Source organism: Panthera tigris, chromosome B3 (genome assembly GCF_018350195.1).
Source record: "Panthera tigris isolate Pti1 chromosome B3, P.tigris_Pti1_mat1.1, whole genome shotgun sequence".
In the NCBI taxonomy this organism is placed as follows: domain Eukaryota; kingdom Metazoa; phylum Chordata; class Mammalia; order Carnivora; family Felidae; genus Panthera; species Panthera tigris.
In genome coordinates, this window is record NC_056665.1 from 59,404,247 (window position 1) to 59,429,427 (window position 25,181).

At 42.3% G+C, this 25,181-nt stretch overlaps 3 protein-coding genes across 3 annotated transcripts; 2 read left to right on the forward strand and 1 right to left on the reverse strand.

Annotated features, from left to right (window-relative positions):
* Nucleotides 1-23: 23 nt before the first annotated feature.
* On the forward strand, nucleotides 24-16,202 carry MFAP1 (microfibril associated protein 1). Its single transcript, XM_007081746.3, has 9 exons — nucleotides 24-271; nucleotides 6,181-6,400; nucleotides 8,607-8,736; nucleotides 9,277-9,464; nucleotides 9,951-10,059; nucleotides 10,162-10,322; nucleotides 11,613-11,772; nucleotides 15,261-15,350; nucleotides 15,449-16,202. Exons 1-9 carry the CDS (start codon nucleotides 193-195, stop codon nucleotides 15,629-15,631), a joined length of 1,320 nt encoding a protein of 439 aa, XP_007081808.1. The 5' UTR covers nucleotides 24-192; the 3' UTR covers nucleotides 15,632-16,202.
* Nucleotides 16,203-17,900: 1,698 nt separating this feature from the next.
* Nucleotides 17,901-19,358, reverse strand: HYPK (huntingtin interacting protein K). Its single transcript, XM_007081748.3, has 4 exons — nucleotides 19,024-19,358; nucleotides 18,645-18,700; nucleotides 18,218-18,269; nucleotides 17,901-18,066 (listed from the first exon to the last, which is right to left on the reverse strand). Exons 1-4 carry the CDS (start codon nucleotides 19,183-19,185, stop codon nucleotides 17,971-17,973), a joined length of 366 nt encoding a protein of 121 aa, XP_007081810.1. The 5' UTR covers nucleotides 19,186-19,358; the 3' UTR covers nucleotides 17,901-17,970.
* A 48-nt stretch (nucleotides 19,359-19,406) lies between these two features.
* SERINC4 (serine incorporator 4) lies at nucleotides 19,407-25,113 on the forward strand. The gene is made up of 12 exons (XM_042988998.1): nucleotides 19,407-19,908; nucleotides 20,393-20,569; nucleotides 20,740-20,918; nucleotides 21,386-21,465; nucleotides 21,596-21,689; nucleotides 21,946-22,157; nucleotides 22,332-22,427; nucleotides 22,527-22,653; nucleotides 23,053-23,125; nucleotides 23,562-23,610; nucleotides 23,757-23,910; nucleotides 24,094-25,113. The coding sequence occupies exons 1-12, from the start codon at nucleotides 19,795-19,797 to the stop codon at nucleotides 24,287-24,289; spliced, it is 1,551 nt and encodes a 516-aa protein (XP_042844932.1). The 5' UTR covers nucleotides 19,407-19,794; the 3' UTR covers nucleotides 24,290-25,113.
* Nucleotides 25,114-25,181: the final 68 nt, after the last annotated feature.

A 25,181-nucleotide genomic window follows, 5' to 3' on the forward strand; every position in this document is an offset into this window, starting at 1 on the left:
ACGCCCACAATCCCACAATCCTCTAGTCGCGTATTTCCGGTTTTTCTAACTCCGCCGTAAGTTGCGTTTTTATCTGTCGCACAGCCGTGTCCAGCGCTTCCAGGAGAAGTGGGCTTTTCTGTTCGTTGACGTTGTCGCCGTTCACTGTTTGGAATCACTGAAGTCTCGGGAGTCACCGCCGCTGCCATCAACATGTCGGTCCCAAGCGCCCTCATGAAACAACCGCCCATTCAGTCTACGGCTGGGGCCGTCCCAGTTCGCAATGAGAAAGGTACTGTGCTGAGCCGTTTTCCAGTCGGATCTTATCTCTTTCCTCAGCATACTTAAAACCTACCTATACAGACCACCCAACCCCACCAACCCTTAATATTACCCTGCCCCGTGTTTCTTCGACTTGTCTCATCAAACTCGCCCCTAATCGCTTTGCTTAAAGGAAAAAAAAAACCTACTTTCATCTCATCTTGTTCCTATTGCTTGTCTTCTGTCCTCACAGCAAGCATCCCTCCCCTCTTTCCTTGGACTCCACGTATAAATTATACTAATATACATAGTGAATACCTGCTTTTGCAGAGCGTTGTGCGGGATACAGCCCCTTTTTTGTTAAATATAGCCGTCTGTTTATGCTGCTTTTATAATTAACATTATTTTACGTGTCTGTCTCCCTCTACTGCATCACAAGCTCATAACGTCCTTGAGACAGGAACCAGGTCTTATTACACTTTTTATTCCTTTCAACCTACGCAGTGACTGTATTAAATTGAATACAAACTTGTGTAAGGCAGTATTAAGAAATTCATATTGTAGATGCGAGACATGTAAAAAGAGGCACATTCTAAGCAGTGTGCAGTTTTTCACAACTGTGATTCCTGTCACATAGGTGATATAAACCAAACGATGTGGAAGGGCAGAGAAGGAATAATCTCTTCAAATTGGTGTAATCAAGGAAAGCTTCTTGAAGAAGGTAGCATATAAGTTGATCCTTAAAGGACGAATAGGATTCCAGGGCAGATAGAAGAAGGAACACTATATCTGTTTGGGGAGCTAAACTAAAGAGTATTTTTTCAAGGAGGATTTTGGAAAATAGTATCAGCTCTTTCTTTTTTTTTTTTTTTAATTTTTTTTAATGTTTATTTTTTTGAGAGAGAGAGAGACATAGTGCAAAGAGGGGAGGAGCAGAGAGTGGGAGACACAGAATCAGGAGCAGGCTCCAGGCTCTGAGCTGTCAGTACAGAGTCCGACGTGGCCTTAACCCACGGACCGTGAGATCATGACCTGAGCCGAAGTCAGGAGCTCAAGTGACTGAGCCATCCAGGCACCCCTCTTTTTTGTATTTTAAATAAACTGTACCTACCCTTGTGCAGCTTGTCTTTATTTTTTAATTCAACGTGGCTTTTGACAAGTATGCTTTGATAATAGAGATCTAATTCATTTTAACTACTTAAGAATTCCATTGTGTAATTAGGCCAGTTTATTCCCTACTGAGGGGCAGTTAGTTGTTTTTTCTCCTGTTACAAACAGCGCTGTAGTTGTCATTCTTTTTTTTTTTAATTTTAATTTTTTAAATAATCTCTCACCCAACGTTGCCCTCAAACTCACGACTCCAAGATGAAGTCTCATGCTCCACTGACTGAGCCAGCTAGGCACCCCCTGTAGTTGTCATTCTTAAATGTGTCTCTTTAGTGCACTGTGTAAGAATTTCTCTAGGGTAGACTCCTAGAAGTTCATCATCAGTATAACTAGCTATTTTCTTTCTAAGTTGATTAATTTATTTTGAGAGAGGGGGAAGGGCAAAGAGATGGGGAGAAAGAAAATCTCAAACAGGCTCCGCACTGTCCGTGCAGAGCGAAACGTGGGGCTCGAACTCAGAAACTGTGAGATCACGACGTGAGTCGACGTCAAGAGTTGGACACAACCAACTGAGCCACCCAGGTGCCCCATAACTGGCCATTTCCAGTTGCTCTCCACGTGGGTTGTAAGAGCATTAAGAGTTTGTATTTCCCCATATATTCATCAATACACTTGATTGTATCAGGTTTTTTTAAATTTTGCCCATTCTAATGGGTATGAAATGATATCTCATTATTTTAATTTGCATTTCCCTAATTACTCGCAAGGCAAGGCATCTTCATATATTTATCAGTTCTCTAGGTTTTCTCTTCTCTGAATTACTTGTTTCTGTCATTTACGTATTTTCTACTTGGTTTGTTTTTCTATATCCCAAGTCTGTCATATCTGTTTCCCATTTTGTTTTGGTTTTTTGGCTTGTCTTTTCACTTTAATTTTGGACTTTTCTGTTTCATAGGCATTTTTAATTTTAGTGTTATCATATTTACCAACTTTATCTTTTATAGCTTGTGATGTTTGTATATTGTGTAAGAAATCCTTCCCTGGGGGCGCCTGGGTGGCTCAGTCGGTTAAGCGGCCGTCTTCGGCTCAGGTCATGATCTTGCGCTCCGTGAGTTCAAGCCCCGCGTTGGGCTCTGTGCTGACAGCTCAGAGCCTGGAGCCTGTTTCGGATTCTGTGTCTCCCTCTCTCTGACCCTCCCCCGTTCATGCTTTGTCTCTCTCTGTCTCAAAAATAAAAACGTTAAAAAAAAAATTAAAAAAAAAAAATCCTTCCCTGTACTGAGATTATAGATATTCAAATTATATATATATATATATATATATTTTAATGTTTTTATTATTTATTTTGAGAGACAGTGCAAGCAGAGGAGGGGGAGAGAGAGAATCCCGTGATGTCACTGCAGAGCCTGACATGGGGCTTGATCCCACAAACCGAACATGAGATCATGGCCTGAGCTGAAATCAAAAGTCAGACACCCAGAAGCCCCTAAAAATATTTTCTATCATCTAAGTGTTTGTATATACTAAATAGGATTGAATACACAATTGTGCAAGACAGACTGTAATTTAAAGAGCTTATTATTCAATAGAGATGTAAGTGTTTAAGATAGGTTTTTCACACTTGGGTCTTAATCCATCTGGAATTTTGTGTGTGTGGTGTCAGAGATCTAATTTTACTGTTTACCTTATGGTTAACCAGTTGTCCCTACTGCTCCATTGTTTGACTAGCCCATCCATTCTCCACTGCATTTTAATGTCGCTTCTGTAATATACCAAGCTCTTGTATGTAGGTTTGTCTGCTTTCTAATCTGCTCCATTGGTCTCTATGTATCCTCTGAGTCAATGACCTATTGTTTTAATTACTGTAAGTTGTTTTTTTTTAATTACTGTAAGTTTAAATAAGCCTTGCAATCTGATACAAAAACCCTCCCCCACTTCACCTTTTCATTAAAACTTTATTTTTTAGATCAGTTTTAGGTTCACGTTTCCTATATACCCTCTGCCCCCACACAGGCACAGCCTTCTCCATTATCAACATCCCCTACCAAAGTGATATATTTTTGCAATTGCTGAATCTACATTGACACAGCATAATCACCAAAGCCCATAGTTTACATTAAGGTTTACTCTTGGCATTGTATCTTCTATGGGTTTAGACAAACATTTAGTGACCTACATCCATTATTATGGTATTGTACACAGTATTTTCACTGCCCTAAGCATTCTCTGTGCCCTGCCTATTCATCCCTCCCCCAGCCCAACCCTTGGCAACCACTGATCTTTTTACTGTCTCCATACTTTTGCCTTTTCCAGAATGTCATGTATTTGGAATCATAGAGTATGTAGCTTTTTCAGATGGGCTTCTTTCATATAGTAATATGTGTGTAAGTTTTCCCATGTCTTATGGCTTGATAGCTCATTTCCTTTTAGCACTGAATAATATTCCATTGTGTAGACATACCATAGTTTATTCATTCACCTAGAGAGGGACATCTTGGTTCCTTCCAAGTTTTGACAGTTATGAAAAAGCTTAAATAAATATCAGTGTGCAAGTTTTTGTGTGAACATTAGTTTTCAACACCTTTAGGTAAATACCAAGGAGTGCAATTGCTGCAGCATATGGTAAGAGTATGCTTAGTTTTATAAGAAACCACCGAAGTGGCTGTGCCATTTTGCATTCCCACCAAGAATGAATGAGCATTCTTGTTCTACATCCTCACCAGCCTTTGGTGCTATCAGAGCTCTGTAGTTTGGTTATTCTAATACATGTGCAGTGGTATCTCATTGTTTTATTTTGCATTCCCCTGATGACATATGATTTGAAGCAAATATGCTTATTTGCCATCTGTGTATCTTCTTTGGTGAGGTATGTTAAGGTGTTTGGCCTCACCTTGTTCTTCAGGATTCCCTTGGTTCTTTTTGACCTCCTATTTTTCCATGCAATTTTAGAATCAACCTGAGGACAACTGTGAATGGAATTGCCTTAAAATTACAGGTCATGCAGGGGCGCCTGGGTGGCGCAGTCGGTTAAGCGTCCGACTTCAGCCAGGTCACGATCTCGCGGTCCATGAGTTCGAGCCCCGCGTCAGGCTCTGGGCTGATGGCTCAGAGCCTGGAGCCTGTTTCCGATTCTGTGTCTCCCTCTCTCTCTGCCCCTCCCCCGTTCATGCTCTGTCTCTCTCTGTCCCAAAAATAAATTAAAAACGTAGAAAAAAAAAAAATTACAGGTCATGCAGGGGCGCCTGGGTGGCTCAGTCAGTTGAGCGTCTGACTTGGGCTCAGGTCATGATCTCATGGTTCGTGAGTTCGAGCCCCATGTCGGGCTCTGTGCTGACAGCTCAGGGCCTGGAGCCTGATTCGGATTCTGTGTCTCCCTCTCTCTCTCTGCTCCTCCCCTGCTCACACTCTGTCTCTCTCTCTCTCTCTCTCTCAAAAATAAAGATAAAAAAAAATTAAAATTACAGGTCATGCATTTATTGATTGACTTGGGCACAGTTGTCATCTTCTCTCTTCCTTGAATAGGATATATTTCTCACTTATTTAGATCTTTTGGATCTTCCAATGTAATGATATATATTTCCTCTAAAAAACTTTGTAGATCATTTGTTGAATCTATTCCTTGGTATCTTATTGATTAGTTACTATTGTAAATAGTATTTATTTTAAGTTTATTTATTTACTTTGAGAGAGAGCGAGCACGTGAGTGTGCACACAAGTGGGAGAGAGGCAGAAGGAGAGAGAGAATCCCAAGCAGACTCCATGCTGTCAACACAGAGCCTGACTTAAGGCTCAATTTCACAAACTGAGATATGACCTGAGCCAAAATTAAGAGTCAGACGCTTAAATGACTAAGCCACACAGGCGCCCCTGTAAATAATATGTTTAAACTTTATTTTCTAATTTATGTAGCTAATGTACAGGTACCCTTATTTTTATCCAACATTTATTAAGCATTCTCCCTGAATTCATTTTTAGCTTGCCTGTTTGTTAATCTTTTATTTTCTACATAGATTATTATAGTCTGCAAATTGTGAGTTTTTTTTCCTTTTCAATCCTTACCTTTTGTCTCTTTTTCTTATTGCCCTAATTAGAACCATAATAAAATGTTGACTAGAAGGTGTGATAGGGACAATGTAAGGATGCCCACTGTTTTTTAAAGGAATGCTTCTAATTTATCATTAAGCATAATATCTGTTGTTAAGATTATGTAACTTAAAATACATAAACTTTAAATAATATGTTACAGGGCACCTGGGTGGCTCAGTCTGATTTTGGCTCAGGTCATGATCTCACATTTCCTGAGTCTGAGCCCCACATCAGGCTCTCTGATATCAGCACAGAGCCCACTTTGAATCCTCTGTCCCCCTCTCATTCTGCCCCTCCCCCACTTGCACATAGTCTCTCTCCCTCTCAAAAATAAATAGAAAATATTAAAAAAAAAAAAAAAAAAAAAAAAAGAATGGGGCACCTGGGTGGCTCAGTCGGTTAAGCGTCCGACTTCAGCTCAGGTCATGATCTCACAGCTCATGAGTTCAAGCCTCAGGCTCTGGGCTGACAGCTCGGAGCCTGGAGTCTGCTTCGGATTCTGGGTCTTCCTCTCTCTCTGCCCCCTCCTCCACTCATGCTCTGTCCCTCTCTGAAAAATAAAACAAATATTACAAAAAATAAAAAAGAAGAAAACACCATTAGATGAATAGATGGTTGGATAATGGCTCTCTTCTCCTGCTTCAACTCTTGTTTACCAGGAATACAGGGCTCTACCTGCAAAGGCAGAGGTTCAAGGACATTGGGAAAGAGGCTGCTGAAACATAATACATTATCTTTATCACCCAGGTGAGATTTCGATGGAGAAAGTGAAGGTAAAACGTTATGTGTCGGGAAAGAGGCCAGACTATGCCCCTATGGAGTCCTCAGATGAGGAGGATGAAGAATTTCAGTTCATCAAGAAAGCCAAAGAACAAGAAGCAGAGCCTGAGGAACAGGAGGAGGATTCATCCAGCGACCCTCGACTGCGGCGTTTGCAGAACCGTATTAGTGAAGATGTGGAAGAGAGGTAATGACTAGGGTTATGTTTCCCTGGACCTAAACCCCTACAGGTTACTTAACAAGAACAACAACAATAAGAGCTAGTACTTGAACAGTACTTACTATGTGCCAGACACTGTTCAAGTAAATTTCCTAATGTAATCTTCCCAATAACCTTGTAAGGTATGTACTATTATCCTAGTTTACAAATGAGGAAACTGAGGCACAAAGGGGTTAGGAAAATAACATGACCAAAGGTATATAACCAGCAAGTGGCAACCAGTAAACACGAGGTTACCTCTGGTCCAGAGGCCCAAATTAACTCACTAAGGAAATAGAAAGCACAAACCACTGGTTGGTTTGTTAAGAGGAGTCTTAAAATTTGAGAAATTGAATTAATCCACTCACTTGTTTTAAAGGCTAATGAGGGGAAATGACACTGATGAAGTAGGAAAAAAGGCCAGATGAATAAATGGTCTCATATAGGAAAGGGAGCCTCCCATTGAAGGATTTTGTATGTTGTGAGTTAATTGAGACATTACCTTATAAAGTAAACCAGACGTCTCAAACTTTCATAGTTCATATTGTCTTAGGAATTTTCTCAGAGAGCCCCCAGGCCTAAACAGTTTTGTTTATTAAGTAGTTAGATCCAAATAATTTCTAAAAATTCACATTTTAACATTTAAAGCCATTTGCAAAATACAATACACACAAAAGAAGGAACATTTTTATTTCATTCTTTTTTTTTTTTTTTTTTTTTACTGTTTCAATTTTCTTTATTTTTTTATTGTTGAGAGAGATAGAGCATGAGCGGGAGAGGGGCAGAGTGGGAGACAGAGAATCCAAAGCAGGCTCCAGGCTCCAAGCTGTCAGCACAGAGCCCGATGTGGGGCTCAAACTCACAAACCGTGAGATCATGACATGAGCTGAAATCGGATGCTTAACTGAGCCACGCACATGCCCCAAGTTTTTATTTCATTCTTACATAACCATAATCACTTATTAGTGGGGTTTGTGTGCCTTTTGGACACTGACAACTTCTCCAACTTTGGAATCAGAATGGCAATGTCACTCTCATATCCTGTACCATATTGATCTTCTTGGAGTACTTGCTTTTTAATACAGGAGTCCCCAAAAATCCAGTTTCACAAAGATGCAGTGTCACTGAAAAGAAACCTAGTGTGATCTAATGTTGAAACCGAACCACCTGGAGCTATAAATCAATCCCAGCACATCCATATGTTTGTTACAGTGCCTCATGATGCCTCAGCTTACATTTAATGTTTTAATCCAACTTGACTATTTACTCTGACACTTTGTTGTTTTGTTTTGGTTTTTTGTGGGGGGTTTTTTGAGCACTTTGAATTGCAAATGCTATATCTGTATTGGTTTAATTATGGTTGGTTGGTTGGTTTTTATTTAAATTCAAGTTAGTTAACATATAGTGTAGTATTGGTTTCAGGAGTAGAATTCACTGATTTATCACTTACATACCACACTCAGTGCTCATCCCAACAAGTGCCCTCCTTAATGCTCATCACCCATTTAGCCCAACACCCCTCCAGCAACCCTCAGTTTGTTCTCTGTATTTAAAAGTCTCTTATGGTTTGCCTCCCTCTCTTATTTTTCCTTCTCTTCCATTATGTTCATCTGTTGTATTTCTTAAGTTAAATTACACATATGAATGAAATCATACGATATTTGTCTTTCTCTGACTTATTTTGCTTGACATAGTATACTCTAGTTCCTGACACTTAAAATTAGTTTCTTTTATTTGTACCTCAGTTTCCCCCTCTCAAGACTTAAGTTGTTTTTTGTTTGTTTTTTTTAATTCTTATTTTAATTCCAGTTAGTTAACATACAGTGTTACATTAGTTTCAGGTATACAATATAGTGATTCAACACTTCCATACATCACTCCGTGTTCATCATGACAAGTGCACTCCTTAATCCCCATCACCTATTTAACCCCATACCTCCAAACTCCTCCCCTTTGGTAACCATCAGATTGTTCTCTATAATTAAGAGTCTGTTTCTTGCTTTGTATATTATTTTTTCCCTTTGCTTATTTGTGTTGTTTCTTAAATTCCGCATGAGTGAAACCATATGATATTTAAGACTTCAGTACCAATAAAAGCAAACATCATATCCAGGTGCTCTACGAGTAAGGAATGTGGTTGGTGCTCTTTCGTTTTTGTGATATTGGTGTTACACCTGAAGATGCTGTTTTTCAGATTGGCTCGCCATCGGAAAATAGTGGAACCTGAAGTGGTAGGAGAAAGTGACTCAGAAGTAGAAGGAGATGCGTGGCGCATGGAACGAGAAGATAGCAGTGAAGAAGAAGAGGAAGAAATTGATGATGAGGTATAAAAAAGGAAAATGGAAAATTCTTTCTAGTTCCAAGAAAAAGTTGGGGCCTATTCTTTTTGAGGTCCCAAAGGCACAAGCTTACTGCTTTTGGCAGGATTCTGATCCAGTGTTCCCTATTGGTTGGAAATAGAGTTGAAAATAAAATAGTCCTGGGTGCCTGGGTGGCTCATTCTTTTAAGCATCTGACTTCGGCTCTGGTCATGATCTCACAGCTTGTGAAGTCCCACATCGGGTGAGCTCAAGTCCTGCTTTGGGTGAACCTTGCTTCTCTCTCTCTCTTTCTCTCTCTCTCTTTCTCTCTCTCTCTCTCTCTCTCTCTCTGCTTCTCGCGGGATTCTCTCTCTTTCCCTCTCTTTCTCTCTCTGCCCCTCACTCACTTGTACCCTCTCTCTCACACACACATACACACAAAGAAAATGGTGCTATGTTGTATTTACTAGTATCAGAATTTGTTAAGGTTGATGAGGGAAAAATTAAAAGCTGCCTTAGAGCACAGGTCATTGGGCTGACTGACTTGGACATATAACTTGATAGGAAATAGAGCGGCGCCGTGGCATGATGCGTCAGCGAGCACAGGAGAGAAAAAATGAAGAGATGGAAGTCATGGAGGTGGAAGATGAGGGACGTTCTGGGGAGGAGTCAGAATCAGAATCTGAGTATGAAGAGTACACCGACAGTGAAGATGAGATGGAGCCTCGCCTTAAGCCTGTCTTCATTCGAAAGTAAGTATCTCACAAACCAGGCCTGAGCTACTACTTTCCAGGTCTAAGGATAGAAGCCTCTTTTCTACCTCATGCTTTTCTGAAATGTAAGCACCAAGCGAAAGTGTTCTACCGAATTCCCTACCTGTGCAGAATATTTGCTGAGGAATATCTTGGAGGTAGCAGAGAGCCCGAGTTGATTTTCACATCTCCCTTTCCAGTTAAAGAGCACAAAATTAAACTTGAAGAGTAAATTCCTGTTCCTTTCCTAATGTCGAGAAATCCTACTACTTACAGTCTGGCAGGTTCCTTACTATTCAGGCAGTTCTCAAAAATGAATGGAATTGTGATGCTGTAAATACCTGAGGAGACTACCAGTTTTGGCTCGTTGCAAATAATAGAGCCAGTGATTGTTGGGCTTTTTCTGATTTGGATGGGACTTGAGTTTGAGGACAAAGAGCTCCACGCTAAGGGCTTTGGGCAATTAACAGGACCTCTGTGCTGCAGGAAGGACAGAGTAACAGTTCAAGAACGTGAGGCTGAAGCATTGAAACAAAAGGAGCTGGAGCAGGAAGCAAAACGCATGGCTGAGGAGAGGCGCAAGTACACACTCAAGGTACTGGGAGTGGCTGTGAGGATTGCACACAAGGAGGAGTATGCTTAGGTTTGTCTGAGGAAAACAAGGAAGTCCAGCAGTTAAATCGTTCTCCTTACCCAGATTGTAGAAGAGGAGACCAAGAAAGAACTGGAGGAGAACAAGCGGTCCCTGGCTGCCCTAGATGCTCTCAATACTGATGATGAAAATGATGAGGAAGAATATGAGGCATGGAAAGTTCGGGAGCTAAAGAGAATCAAGAGGGACAGAGAAGATCGAGAAGCGTGAGTAATAAGATGGGCATAGAGTTTGATACCGCTAATGGGACAGATTCCTAGTAGGGTAGCTGTAAGACTCAACACCTACTGTGAGTTCCATTCTCACTTTAGGGTTCCTGCAACTGGGTGAGTTTCCCATAATTAGAAAGTGGCTTATTACAATAAAATCAGGGAAAAGAAACACTTTTCTTGGTGTTTCTCTATGATAGAGTGCCAGCCAATACTCCCTGTAGTTTCATAGTAGACACACACAAGTTACTATTATCAGTTACAAAAACCCAACCCAAAATTTGGTGACTTGAAACAATTGATTATTCCTCACAGTTTTGGAGGTTGGCTAAAGAGTTCCTCTGCTGGTTTCACCTGGTCTCTCTTACACAGTTGTATCCAGCTAGAGGACTTACTGGGCTAGAAAGTCCAAAATGGCTTCATGCACATGTCCATTAGTTAATCCTGACTACCAGCTAGAATGCCTCACTTCTTCAGTGGGCTAGATTGGCTTCCTTATGTAACAGTCTCATGGCAGTATTCCAAGAGGGTAAAGGGGGAAACTGACCTCTTTGAGGCACGCATGTCATTTCTGCAAAGGGGCATGCATAACGGTGAAGGGAAGAATTTGTGGCATTTAAGTAATCTACCACATTCCCTGTTGTTAGAGTAGAATAATTTCTGAGCTGCATCACCCATTCTTAAACATTACTAGGAATGAGAGTAATCCCAGATTGCAAAGGGAAACCATCACTAGAAAACTCTGTCCTCAGCCTGCAGTTCCTAAGATTTTTATCCTGGATTTCAAGGGATCCATGTACCCTTTAAAACTGTATACAACATTATGTGTACATTTGTATTTTTCTGGAGGGAGGGGATCTTTGACCCCTTCTCCCAAAAAGGTTTATTTCATAGCAATCTACTTAATGATGGTTAACCCTTGGTTTGTGACATGTAAGTATATATAGGACTACTAAAGAAATACCAGTAAAATCTTAATACAAGTTAAATTTGGATTTTTTTTAAGCCAAGTAGGCTTTTTAGGGAGGGGAAATTAATAACTTTGCAAAATCAAGCAGTAATAGTATGCCTGAACCTTTAAAGGTTAGAATCAACGTTTGGAAGTTTACAATAATGAAGACTACATCAACTTTTTATATCTTGGTCTCCTGATCTGAATTCCTAACAGGCAATGACTAGAATTGAAGAAAGTAAATAGTGCTTGAAAGGAGATGAGACTGCGTTATGTTCAGATAATTGAGTCTTTCTGAAACTGGAATGGTACTGACAGTTTTGTTTTCTTCACAGTCTTGAGAAGGAGAAAGCAGAAATTGAACGAATGCGAAACCTGACTGAGGAAGAGAGGCGAGCTGAGCTTCGGGCAAATGGCAAAGTCATTACCAACAAAGCTGTGAAGGGCAAATATAAGTTCTTACAGAAGTATTATCACCGGGGTGCCTTCTTCATGGTAAGAAATGAAAAGGGAATGGGAAGGTTGGTCTGTAGAAATAACTCCAAACCTGTGAGTTCTTTTTTCCCCTCCAAGAATAAACTGTCTTGGGATGTTACTTTCACTTGCCAATGGTCAATTTTCTCAGTTACTTTTTGCGTCTGAAGAATATAAACCCAATAGGAAAAACGATTTGGCAGCAGGATTTTAGAAGTAGCAGCAACTATTCTCTTTTGGCTCCCACTCTCAGGAGGAAATGATGTAATAGAAGAATTGAGGAACTGAAATACCGAGATAGTGATCTAAATAGATACATCCTAGACTGTTTAGATTCCCACAACCAATTAGATATCACTGTTCATAGCCAAGTGAGAAATTTTGCTTATGCAAAAATCATGCCCTGCAAATAGCTTTACATTAACTCATATTTGGATGCAAAAATTTAATTCACTTCATTCTGAGCTGACAGGAAATGACTTAAACCTAACTAACCAAAAAATGGTTAACCAACCATTATGTATAATATCAACAAGATTTTGTTCTTCATATAAAGACTAAGGCCAGTAATAGAGTCTCTTAATCCTAAAGTGATGAAGACTTCTTCCAAATTATTTATATTATACCAGTGATAATTCCTTAATGGAGACATGTCAGAAAAAGAGAATGGGAGAACTGATTGCATTTATTAACATAATACCATGTGGTTTGTTAAATTATTTCCTGACGCTAAAGGAGTTTGTATCAAAAAGCTTTTTCAGGGGTGCCTGGGTGGTTCAGTTGGTTAAGCATCTAACTTAGGCTCAGGTCATGATCTCACAGTTCATGCGTTCGAGCCCTGCATCAGACTCTGTGCTGACAGCTCACAGCCTGGAGCCTACTTCGAATTCTGTATCTGCCTTTCTCTCTCTCTCTGCTCCTCCCCCCTGCCTGCCTCTCTCTCTCTCTCTCTCTCTCTCTCTCTCTCTCTCTCAAAAATAAACATTAAAAAAAAATTTTTTTTAAAGTATTTTTTTCAAATGCTGTATATCAAACCCTAAATATCCTCCATTATAGCTAAATCCCTGCCTTTCACTGTAGACAACCAGTAAAATTTTCAAACTTCAGTGGAGGGTTCCTTATTCCCCTCCAAAATCAGTTTCAGTCTATTCAGCAGGAAATGTTTGCTTATTGTATAGTTTTCCAGCCCATGTAGTTGTTTTTTTTTTTTTTTTAAGTTTTTTTTTTTTTATTTATTTTTTGGGAGAGAGAGGACAAGCAAGCATGGGAGGGGCAGAGAGAATCCCACGCAGGCTCCACAGTCAGTGCAGAGCCCAATACAGGGCCTGAACTCATGACCGTGAAATCATGACCTGAGCTGAAATCAAGAGTCAGACACTTAGCCAACTGAGCCTTCCAGGGTGCCCCGCCCATGTAAATTTCTAGATTGGAGTCTATGGAAATTATGAATTTCTCTAAGGCTGTTTTGGAAGAGCCTGTTCTCCTGGTACTTGGTGTGAAGTGGAGCCTCATCTCAGCTCTGGCACGGGAGTGGGGGCCCCAGGGCAGGCCCCAGGAACAGAGTGCTCTGGCTGACACAATATAATTTGGAGCCATTACAATATATTGTATGTAGGACACTACTGTGGAGCTCTTAATATGCAGAATTTTACATAGTATGAATGCTAACCATTTTTACGATGATGCTATTCATATAATATATAATACTTGCTAAACAAAATTATGAAGCATTGCTGACTAAGATACATAAGGAAAGGGTTACATGAAAGTCTTTTGGTTCACATATTCAATAAACTCTTCTTATCTGGATAAGGAGAGTGAGGAGAGTGAAGTTAAAATATCTTCTGAGATTGAGAGACTCTCCACCCTAACAAGGAGAAAAGTAGATCTCACAAAAACTGTCTGTCTTATCTTTAAAGCCTTTCTATAGCTGAAGAGAAAAGAATACTCCAAAAGTGTGTATGGTTAAAGAACTCCACTCTTACACAAAGTTGTCCTTAACCAAGATGGTGCTGTTTTAATTCCTTCAGCACGTTTGTAATTTGTATCATAACATTATGGTTTTAACTAACAGGTTGATGTGAAACTATTCTCTATAGTTATTTTATAGTTAATTAAATAACCTTTTGAGCATTTACTATGTAAATGGCACTGCTGGTTTTTTTTGTTTTGTTTTGAGGTAGACTCCATGCCCAACATAGGGCTTGAACTCACGACCCTGAGATAAGAACTGAGCCAGCCAGGCACCTTAAGAGCACTACTGTTTAACACTGCTAGAGGATATGTAATTCGTGCCCCTCAGATGGCTTACAACCTAAAAATGGGGCTAAGGCAAATATATACTGTACTATAACAAAAGGACAAGCGAAAGTACTGTGGGACTTCTGAAGAGGGAGAGGTTTTATTTTGTAGATGGAAAAGAGTAAAGGAGGTGACATTTAAGATGTGTAAACTTTCTGACTTGTATAGTAGGAAGACATTCCAGGTGAATGGACTAGGAGGGGAGGCAAAAAGTATCATCTATAAAGGGAAGTTGCAAGGAGAGGTAGATTAAAGCTATATAGTATTTGGCCTTGACTATTACAGAGTTGTGCATATTTAACAAAACAGAGAACCACTGAAAGTTTGTGACTGTGGCAAATGTATAAGAGTGTTTTAGGAAAAAAATCTAGTCGCAGTGTGTAAGATTGATTCCAAGAAAACACTATACCCCAGATAATGGGAACTTTATAGGAAGTGGTGGGGCACCTGGGTGGCTCAGTCCGGTGAGTGACTGATTTCAGGGTCATGAGATGGGAGTCCCACATTGGGTTCCGTGCTGAGCATGGAGCCCACTTGAGATTCTCTCTCCCTCTCTCTGTCCCTGTCTCCCCCCACTCTCTTGCTCTCTCTCTAAAAAATGGGTGATGGACATTAAGGAGGGCATTTGCTGGGATGAGTGCTAGATGTTACATGTAAGTGATGAATCACTGAAATCTACTCCTGAAATCATTATTACATCATATGTTAACTAACTTGGATTCAAATTAAAAAAAAAAAATTGGCAACTCATTGTGCACAAAGATTACTCAAATTTTTAATTTGGGTAATTAAGAAAATGTTCCTACTAATGGAAGAAGCTAGAAAGAGATTGGTTTGGAAAGGTTAGGGAAATGATTTTCGCTTTAGATGTGAGTCTGAAGTCCCATCCGAATATCCAAGGTAAGATATATAATGGGCAGCAGAAAATTCAGGAGCAGACATTAGGAGCCTGTAGAGGCTTCTACAGAGTCGGAGTTATGACTGAATGAACATACTGAGTTCAGAGAATATAGCCAACCTTCAGGAAATGTTTACATTTAGGAAAGAAAAAGACAACACAAAGGGAAAAAGAAGTATCATCTCCTCAACTAGATGTAAGCTCTTGAAGAATAGGTTCTGTACCTTCTTTGTATCCCTTGTGGCTTAATAAATTTGTGATTTGAATATATGGGAAATGACCACAAGATTAATAAGATTCTTTTCTACAGGATGAGGATGAAGAAGTATACAAGAGAGATTTCAGTGCACCTACTCTGGAGGATCATTTCAACAAAACCATTCTTCCCAAAGTCATGCAGGTAATGGGGTACCTTAAGAACAAGCAAGAGAGAAGTAATGTATTGAGGGCTGGGACATGATATTTGGTGGTATAAGTCATCATCTATCTTTCTTTCAGGTCAAGAACTTCGGGCGCTCTGGTCGCACCAAATACACCCACCTTGTGGATCAGGACACCACCTCTTTTGACTCAGCATGGGGCCAAGAGAGTGCCCAGAACACAAAGTTCTTTAAACAAAAGGCAGCTGGGGTACGAGATGTATTTGAACGGCCATCTGCCAAGAAGCGGAAAACTACTTAGAGTTCAACTATTTATTCTTCTGGCTGTGGAACACAAGGGGACATCTTAGCATCTGGTCCTTGATTTGATGTTACTGTTATTTACATGGCCCCTATATCCAGCCTATTGGACCTACTGCCATACTTGTGACACTAGGTAACCCAGTCTTTGAAGGTGCTTTGTGAGGTTTGGACTCATGCTGAGAAACCCACAGAAAAGCACTATCCAGGTAGGATTAGAGGCTCCCCACTTAAAACCATTTCTGAGAAATCTTAGGTTTCATCACATCTCTGCCTTCCTTCCCAAATTCACTTGGGACTATTCCAGGTTTCTTTTTCCAGCCTCTTAGCTTGGGTTAGAAACATGGGCATGTAAGTGGACAATGCTACCTTATAGGAAATCTAATCTCACAGATAGCTGTTTTGAGTTTTTGGTTGGAGTCAGTTTTTCTAAGTGAACATATTTTTTGATCCATTTATGTGTGTGTGTGTCAAGAAATAAAAGAATCATACACGAAGGTTTTTTATGATACTGGAAATGTGCAGGCTAACAAGAATCTACCTATTAAGTAAAATAAAAGCAGAGAATTGTTGGGCTGAGTGTTTTACATTTTGATCATCACCTTTGCTCTCAGAAACAAACTCAGATGCTAGATAGGCTATATTCTAAGTGGCACCCAGATTTACTCCATGAGCAGAAATATGTATGGTTCTCCTTGCTCTAAACTACAGCTGTATTTAGAACAAAAGTTGACGCATGAAATGAGGAAGTGAAGTACTTACCAGTATCTTCTCCATGCCCAGCTTCTGTATCAAGGATGGCACGCACAGTGCTCTCCCAGTTGCAATGTAATGACATCATGCTACACTTAATTTCAGTGATTTTCCACTTAATATTTACTACATAACCACCCTGCACATGGCAGAGCACTAGGAGTCAGGAGTTGTAAGGAATGACATTTAATCAGTGGGAAGGCTATTTCTCAATTACATAAAAAAATGAGAAGGCCAACGTCTTTTTACAATCTTTTAAAATGCCCCACTGGGAGAAACACTCAAATTTCTAAATGTCCTAAAATAAAAATAAGAGTATAAATTACTATGAGGTAATAAACCCATAAAGATGAGTATAGGTCACTTGTGTGGGTGCCAGAGAGGGATACAACCTAAGAGTTCCCCTAGACCCAAAATGAGACTAGCCATTGAAAGTTTATTTTGAGAGAATGCGTCCCCATGCACACACATGAGCAGAGGAGAGGGAGAAGAGAAGGAGAGAAAGAATCCCAAGCAGGCTCTTTGCTGTGTGCGTGAAGCCGATGGGGCTCAATCTCACAAACCATGAGATCATGACCTGAAGCAAAATCAAGAATCAGCAACCAGGCACCCCAAGGCACCCCAAGACATTTACATTCTTTTAAGAACATGTTTATAGCTATTTGAGTGTCTACTCTGAGGCAGACACTAAGCTTTTTACATTCACCAACTCATAGGTTCTAAATCTATTCAGGGGCGCCTGGGTGGCTCAGTCGGTGAAGTGGCTGACTTCGGCTCAGGTCATGATCTCACAGTTTGTGAGTTTGAGCCCTGCGTCAGGCTCTGTTCACAGCTCAAGCCTGGAGCCTGCTTTGGAATCTGTATTCTCCTTTCTATCTGCCTCTCCCCAGCTCATGTTTTCAAAAATGAATAAACGTTTAAAAAAATTTTTAAACTCTATCAGGTATGTATCATTTTACAGTTGAAGCAGCTCAGCAAGTGAAATGGTCTTCGCTCCAGGATAGAAAATGGAATGTAAGGTAGTGTTAACAGTGGCTCAGAATTCAAATACTAAATCAACTTCATAAAGTCTTTCATAGATTAATTCTGTATAAGATCTAAGCTTTGATATCTTCTATTGCACTTACCATGTTTCTACCTCAGTATTTAAATTAATTCAGTGGCTTATGAACAAGACTAGTGGCTTACATCTATATATACAGTGGCTCCTTAGCAAGTACTGCTCTTTGAGTTATTCGTAAACCACTGTAGAGACCATGCCATGGGCTTCAGCAATTTTGCTGAGACTCCAAATATACCTTGAATACTATTTAGCTAGTTAGATGAGTTGAGTTTGGCCTGCCACCTAGATTCTGCATGTGAACATGAGGTCATGAGGTATTTTTCTATACTGATCCTTCATGTAATTTCATGAAATCCTGGGGGGATGAGGGGAGTTGCTTAAATTCAGTTATATTCCAACATGTAAATTTGCTACAATAAATTACAGTATGATACATATAGCACTTGATCCAAGATAATTGCAAAATAAGAATAAGTCTTTATTGAAATAAAATAATCCAGTGAGTGGGTCTGAGAAAGCAAAGATCAGTTGGTTAAGGCAATAAGAGCCTCTACCACATTGCCCATGTGTTCCCTCAAGCTCCGTTCTGCTGCTGCTCGTGAGATCTCCATCTCTGTCATCTGCAGGAAAAGGATCAATGATGTTACCCAAGCCTCTTCTGGAGTATTAAAATGCCACCAAGACTTGCTGACTCTACTTGTTTCAGTAAACAACCCCAATTCAGCAATGTAAACTCCTCTGCCCATACACTAGTTAAGCATTACTACTCACTATCAGCTCCAGATCTTCCTTCTTAATGGTGACTTTGGCCAGTTCCTTCTCCCTGCAAATATTCATGTACATTAATCCTCCTTCTCTAAACTCACCAGTCTTCACCATCCCAGGAAGGATCATTCCCAGCTGTGCCTTCCAAATAAATGACTTCTGACAAACACTGTTGAGTGAAAACACAAAATGACTTCCACTCCCTCACCTAACACCCCCTTCCCCTCCTGTCTGGAATCTAGGAGAGGCAGCAGGGACTGTCAGGAGGCCTTTCCTTCCAACCGACACGAGAGTAAGGCTGAAACCTTATATATGCAGGAACTGGTGACAGAGTTGAAGAACAGTACAAGGTATAAAGGCTTAACGATGCCTTTATTTTTGTATGGGGGAAAGAGATGAACTGGTAGGGCTGGCTGCACGTAGGTAAACTTACCGCTCCTGTTTGGCTTTCTGCTCCCGGGATCTTCTGTCTCCAATCACGGACATCGCCTATGGGGGGAAAAATATCTGGTTACTGCTCTGCTACCCACAATTGCTAACAATCTAAAAAGCCAGTAATAAGCGGGTCAGGGGGTCCATTCGCGATGACGAGTGTATCAGGAAGCAAGGCCTAGGTTTAATTCAATTCTGTCCACCTTAAACCCAATCTTCGTCAAGCTCCTTTTGCAAGCGGAGGGCTCTAATGACGGTTTCCCTTTTGCCTTCTCTCGCCAACTAGATGGGGTCCCCGTCTTGGGAGCGAGGATCACAGTTACAACCTAAGAGGCCCCTCCGCTCTCTGCCCACCCAAACACGCTCACGGCCAACCTCACCGTCTCCAGATTGGAACTCTGGATCTCCTTCTCCTCCGCGTAGTCGGTGACTCGCTCCAAGTCCGCCGCACCGCTGTCATGCTTCCGTGGCTTCTCCGGAGGCCGCTCCGGGCCGCTGGTTTCAGTCTCCAACTCCAGCTCCACATCCCCCTCGGTAGCCATACTGATCCCACCGTGCTGCCGCAAAGGCCCCGCCCCACCTCACGAAGACTTCCGGTAACTGCCCCGAAACTTCCGCCCGGAGAGGACGAGGCGGGGCTGGCTTCGGGCCACACCTTCATTAATGTTTTGGATTCTAGAAGCTTCAGCCAGGACAACAGGTCGTCTCTCGGACTTCCTTCCAGTGTTCTAGTATTGTTTCCTCCAAGGCCCTCTCCCACACCTAGCCCATCACCACTCCAGGACTTCCCAACCGACAGACATCCTTCTCTTCACCTAGATTCTACCCCCCTCACCAACACCACCGCCCCCCTGCCCCACCCAAGTAATTCTGTCCAACCAGGATGGATACACTCTAATCCTAAACCAATTAAGAATGCTAATCCACCAGAGGCCTGATTTGCAAACTGCTCCCTAATCTGGGGAGAACAGCCTGAGTGGCCAAAGGCCAGGGACAGAAGTAGCTTGAGAGAGACATTTGCATTTACCACATCCTGGAGGTGGGTGTTCTTTTCCTGATGTCCCTCCCCATTCTACCTTAAACTGGGTGACCACCCCTATGAAGACAAAACTGCTTTCTCATCTACCTTCCATCTGGTGGACCTGGGTCTAATGCCTGGGACCACGATGGTGGGTGCAAAGGCGGTCACAGGCCCTAACACCTCCCTTCGCCGGACACAACGCACTGGAGTCAGCAGTGTCATGGTGAATCCTCCCTTCTATCAGGTGAGAGCGTACCTTGGAAGAGAGGTTCGGAAGGTCCCTAGAGCAAGAACTATCTGAAAAAAATGGAAGGGAACAGTGGCTGAAGCTGGGGAGGAAAACCCACAGGAGCCAATAAAGATGATAGGCCTTCCTTTACCCTCTGAGGCCTTTCCCTTTGCCCAGAGACTACTACCTATCCCTTCCACTTCCCAGTACCAGATCTATAGGTCTACAGAAAGGTGAGAGGCCAGGTGTGACTTAGGCTTTTAGGAAGGTCTGCTCAAGCCTGCATCAGCTCTTATGATGAAAGCTCTACTTGATGTCAGTGGAAGGCAATCCTAAATAGCTTGAAACGATTCTGAGAATTCCTGAGTAAAAGGAGAGAAGAAAAGGGAAAGGGAAATTTTGGAATTCAGCCTCTTGGGTTAACCTAATGCATACATTAATGTAAGCCTTTCCTCAGCAAATCTCCACCTTTCTGCCCTACATCTGCTCTGCCCCTCAGGTGTCTTGCTGTTGGCCTGCTCCCTGTACCTGCTGCTGCCATTCTAGATGGCCCCTTGTCACAGAGTCTACTTGGAGCCGCCTGATCTACATCCTCCTTCATGTGGGGGCCTCAGCAGTCTGCTGCCTTCTGCTGTCAAGGACAGTAGTGGAAAGGGTCTGGGGGAAGGCACATGGGGTAAGTGGGAGGGATCAGTTTGCAACATGAGAAAAAGGGAGAAACCCTCCATGGACAAAAGATTCAGATTGGGGGTAGGGGACAAGTGAATGGATACATCCATGAGAAGTAGGTACCTCTCTGTGTATGATGACGGGCCCTGACATTTCTCACATGGACTCTCCCTCCAGATCCAGATGCCCTCAGGGTTGTGTGCCCATCTGTTTGGCCACTCTCACTGCCCAGTGCTCAGTGGTTCTGGGGCTGTGTACCGAGTATGTGCGGGAACTGCCACCTTCCACCTGCTGCAGGCTGTGCTGCTAGTCCAGCTCCACTCCCCTACCAGCCTGCGGGCACAACTACACAATAGGTTTGTGTATATACACTTTGGGTGGGGTGAGGATGGGGAGGGAAGTAGACATAAGCTGAGTAAAGGAAATTTCAAGATGAAGTAACAGCAGTGTGAAAAATCCAAAAACAGATTTAAGTCTCTACTTCTGCCATACTTACTGTGTGACCATGAGCCACATACTTACCCTCCCTCCTTGAGTTTCTAGTTTCTAAAATGGAGATGACAATGGGGTTATTATAAGCAGACCCTTTATCAACTGTTGCAACATTGTCCAGACATTATTTAGGTATAAGAGTTAGAATTTGGAATAGGCTGTGATGGACCAGTTTCTAGGCCCTCTCACATGGGACTGCTTCCTCCTTTCCTATACTTAGTTGTCTCTTCTCTCCTCTTTCCTATAGTTTTGGTTTCTTCTTTGCCTTTCTCCATAGGCACTGTTCACTCTCCTTTGCCTTTTCTTGAGTCTTGTTTTGTCTCCTAACCAGCTTCTGGTTCCTCAAACTGCTGTTCCTGCTAGGTCTCTGTGCTATTGCCTTCTGCATCCCTGAGGAGCATCTCTTCCCAGGTACCTTCCATCTCATATCCTAATTAGCAGGAGTAACCTGATAGTTTTTCTAAGAGAAAGAGAGGGTAGGAAGAAAACCAGAAGTAATGATATGAACAGCTACATTTTCCCACTGGTGCCCCACTTGTAGCCTGGCATTACATTGGCATCTGTGGAGGCTTCACATTCATCCTGCTGCAGTTGGTGCTTATCACAGCCTTTGCCCATTCCTGGAACAAAAACTGGTAAGGAGCACCTCTAACCCCAAAGGTTCTTCTTGGGAAGGTTGTCTGACATTACTAGCCTCAGTGGGTTAGGTAAAGGGCATGACAGGTCAATGGTCCCATTAACTTCCCACTGAGCATTACCAAAAAGCTCAGAAATGTGATGACTCTGTGGGTTAGGTAGGATGAGTAATCACACCAGTGTTCCAGGAGAGGAGGAATAGTAATGGGTAAAAAGAAGTGGAGCCCCAAACCACTGCCCACATCCTACCCTTAGGCAGACAGGTGCAGCCCAAGACTGCCGCTGGTTCCTAGCTGTACTGCTGGCCACCCTGGGATTCTACAGCATGGCAGGTGTGGCAACTGTGCTCCTGTTCCACCACTACACACATCCAGCTGGCTGCCTGCTCAACAAGATGCTGCTTAGTCTACACCTTTGTTTCTGTGGCCTCCTCTCCTTTCTCTCCATCGCTCCCTGCATCCGCCTCAGTGGGTACATGCCTTGCAACATTACAAATCTGGAAGACCTTTAGCATAGAAATATTAGCCTCCCTAATCTTAGTCAATTGTCTACTTCCTCCAAAGGGTGGGCTATAGTGTAGATGGGGGCAGAGTGTAAATTACTACCCTGTAAACTAAAGCAATTATCTCCATTCTCCGCAGAGCAACCCCGTTCTGGCCTTCTACAGGCCTCTATCATCAGCTGCTATATCATGTACCTTACCTTCTCTGCACTGTCCAGCCGTCCTCCAGAGAGTGGTAAGAACCAGACCTGGACTCTCCATGCTAAAACCTTTTGTTCCTGCCAAATACTTAGTTCTTTGTTCTTACCACCTTTCTTCTGTTGCTCCTTCTCAGTTATCTTTGAAGGACAGAACCACACTCTGTGCCTGCCTGGCCTGAGTAAAATGGAATCGCAAACACCATATACATCGCTGGCAGTGCTGAGTGCTGGCATCATGTATACTTGTGTGCTTTTCGCTTGGTGCGTAAAAGTATCAAGGGGAGAGGTATGAGAGAAGGGAGGATATCCAGGACAGAGAAGGATGGTCAGGAGACTGTCTGGGATCATGGTTTATTTGAACTTGAAAGCAAGACAAGAGTGAGGAAAGTTCCCCATAAACAGAAACAGTTTCTAAGAATAGCACTTGTCAGATGATCTGTATGAGATGAAGGGGGCAGGGAGAATGACTTGAGAATTAAAAATATGTACAAAGATTTTTAGGGCCCTCACATAACGAGATTTATAAATCTTTATGGTGAACGGGCTCTGGGAATACAATACCCTCCTGAGAATTACCAACATGGACCAGCTAGCAATACAGTCTCAGGCAACTCTTGCTATTTGACTGGACCTGCTTGAGAACTGTCTCTTCTTTCTCAGCAATGAGGCTTCCTACCTGGCTGAGGTATTTGGGCCCTTGTGGATCATCAAGGTTTACAGCTATGAGTTCCAGGTGAGGATGGAGAGCTCAATATCCCCAATGCCCTTCCCCCCTCACACACAAAGACAAACACACACACACACCCTACCAGCCTCTACCCAGAATACTCAGATTCTAGCTGCTATTACCTTTTATTGAGTACCCACAATGTGCTAGGCACTGTGCTAGATACTTTACATTCATAATCTCTTTTAATTTAATCCTCACAACAACCCTGTGAGGTAGGTATTTGCTCCATTTTACAAATGGAGAAATTGAGGCACAAAAGGTTAAACATCTTACCAAAGTTTTCATAGCCAGTTATATGCTGGAGCTAGAATTTGAACCCAGATGTGCCTCCACTTTGTATACCAGCCTATCTTTTCAGAGAAGGGGGAGTTTTCTATATTAATACCCTCACATTCTTTCTTAAAAGTCATTCCAAAACATGTTGCCTTTTGTTTTACAGAAGCCCTCACTCTGTTTCTGCTGCCCTGAAACAGTGAAACCAGAGGAAGGTGAGTGTCCATAAGAATGTCCATTAGAACATGTAGATTTCTGCAGAGTGCCAAAGAGCCCTGGAGCGCCTTCACAAAAGAAACTGGGGGAGGAGGGAAGAAGTGTTTCAGTGGCACTGCTCCCAGCAGCCCTTCCCTCTCTCCAGGGCAGAGGGGTGGGGCTACCAGGCCAACTGACCAAGAGACCTCTCCAGCTCCTCCAGTGCAAGCCCAGCATTTCTCCTACAGCTATTCTGCCTTCCATTTTGTCTTCTTCCTTGCATCACTCTATGTCATGGTTACCCTTACCAACTGGTTCAGGTAGGATGGAAGTGGGCCTGGGCTATACTTCTGAAAAGCTATTTTAGGAAGAGCAACTTAAGGCCAGTCCTAAGGGTTCTCTGGAGACAAACATGGGTCTGCCATCATCTTTGGTGGGGAGGTAGGACAGGTCTAAAAGCTAAGGTCCTACATATTCTCTAACCAGAGACTTTGGTTCCACAGCTATGAGGGAGCAGAACTGGAAAAGACCTTCACCAAGGGTAGCTGGGCTACCTTCTGGGTCAAGGTTGCCTCATGCTGGGCCTGTGTACTCCTCTATCTTGGGCTGCTCCTGGCACCACTCTGTTGGTCCCCCACCCAGGACCTCCAGTCACCTACTTTCAGGCGACAATGCCATCGCATCAGTACTGCAAGATAACAAATATTCAGCTAGGTACTGTTAACAAACTGGGGGTTCCCTTGAGGTTGTACTCCTAGTTTTGACTGAGGAACTGTCCAGCGCAGCAGATACCTCAAGGACATAATGGGCAGTTATCTCCCTTTAGACTGAAGTCAGTACTATGTCTGAATAGGAGAAAGTGGCCATACATACTCTAAATGCCATGGGCAGAGTATATGACTCACTGGAGCTACTGTTACATCTTTACCCCAGCTCAAGAACCTAACTCCCAAGTTAGCAGCTCAGGAACCACTGCTGATCCCAGCAGACAGTGTGGCACCAGCCCTTTCCTGGCTCTCAGCATGGAGATAGGGGCAGGGAAAGACCAAGGACTGAAGACTTACTTGGGTCTGCCCTTGGAGATAAAAAGGAAAATAAGCAAGCCCTGGGCCCAGGGAGATAAGCAGCCCAGAACAAACCAGGACACAGAAAGAAAGGAACAAAGACCACCCTAGGTTTTAATCCTGATCTTGAGGTCAAAGGAAGCAGGAAGACAAAAACCACCCTCAATCCTTGAAGAATGACAGAACAGAAGAGAATGTGAATACTAGAGAGCAGCAGGATTTGGGAGCCAACTATCAAGCAGGCGAACAAAATGAGGAAGAATGAGAAAGAGGGGCATAAACTTAGGTCTTGAAGCCTTCCTTCTTAGACCCTCAACTCCATCCTTGGGATGGTGTTCAAGGTCTGGGTGGGAACAAAAATCACAGAAAAGAAGTTCCTACGGTTCTTAGAGGATTCCTCTACCACATACCTGGAGTACTTGTCTGTTTGTTGTAGTATAATAAAGAATTTTTCTGTGATATTTCACTTAGTCTACATATCTAAAACCTTTTAGAGTCTAAAGTTCTCTCCCCTTTTGGTGGGAAAG

Excerpts from the sequence above, each read along its gene's own strand:
- MFAP1 (XM_007081746.3), top strand. The coding sequence starts at position 193 with ATGTCGGTCCCAAGCGCCCTCATGAAACAACCGCCCATTCAGTCTACG. Across the intron at positions 8,737-9,276 it reads AGGAAGAAATTGATGATGAG|GAAATAGAGCGGCGCCGTGG; the intron begins GTATAAAAAAGG and ends ATAACTTGATAG. Across the intron at positions 10,060-10,161 it reads GGCGCAAGTACACACTCAAG|ATTGTAGAAGAGGAGACCAA; the intron begins GTACTGGGAGTG and ends CTCCTTACCCAG.
- HYPK (XM_007081748.3), bottom strand. The coding sequence starts at position 19,185 with ATGGCTACCGAGGGGGATGTGGAGCTGGAGTTGGAGACTGAAACCAGC. Across the intron at positions 18,701-19,023 it reads AGAGTTCCAATCTGGAGACG|GCGATGTCCGTGATTGGAGA; the intron begins GTGAGGTTGGCC and ends TTCCCCCCATAG. Across the intron at positions 18,270-18,644 it reads CAGAAAGCCAAACAGGAGCG|GGAGAAGGAACTGGCCAAAG; the intron begins GTAAGTTTACCT and ends GAATATTTGCAG.
- SERINC4 (XM_042988998.1), top strand. The coding sequence starts at position 19,795 with ATGCCTGGGACCACGATGGTGGGTGCAAAGGCGGTCACAGGCCCTAAC. Across the intron at positions 21,690-21,945 it reads CATTCCTGGAACAAAAACTG|GCAGACAGGTGCAGCCCAAG; the intron begins GTAAGGAGCACC and ends TCCTACCCTTAG. Across the intron at positions 22,654-23,052 it reads ACTTGTGTGCTTTTCGCTTG|CAATGAGGCTTCCTACCTGG; the intron begins GTGCGTAAAAGT and ends CTTCTTTCTCAG.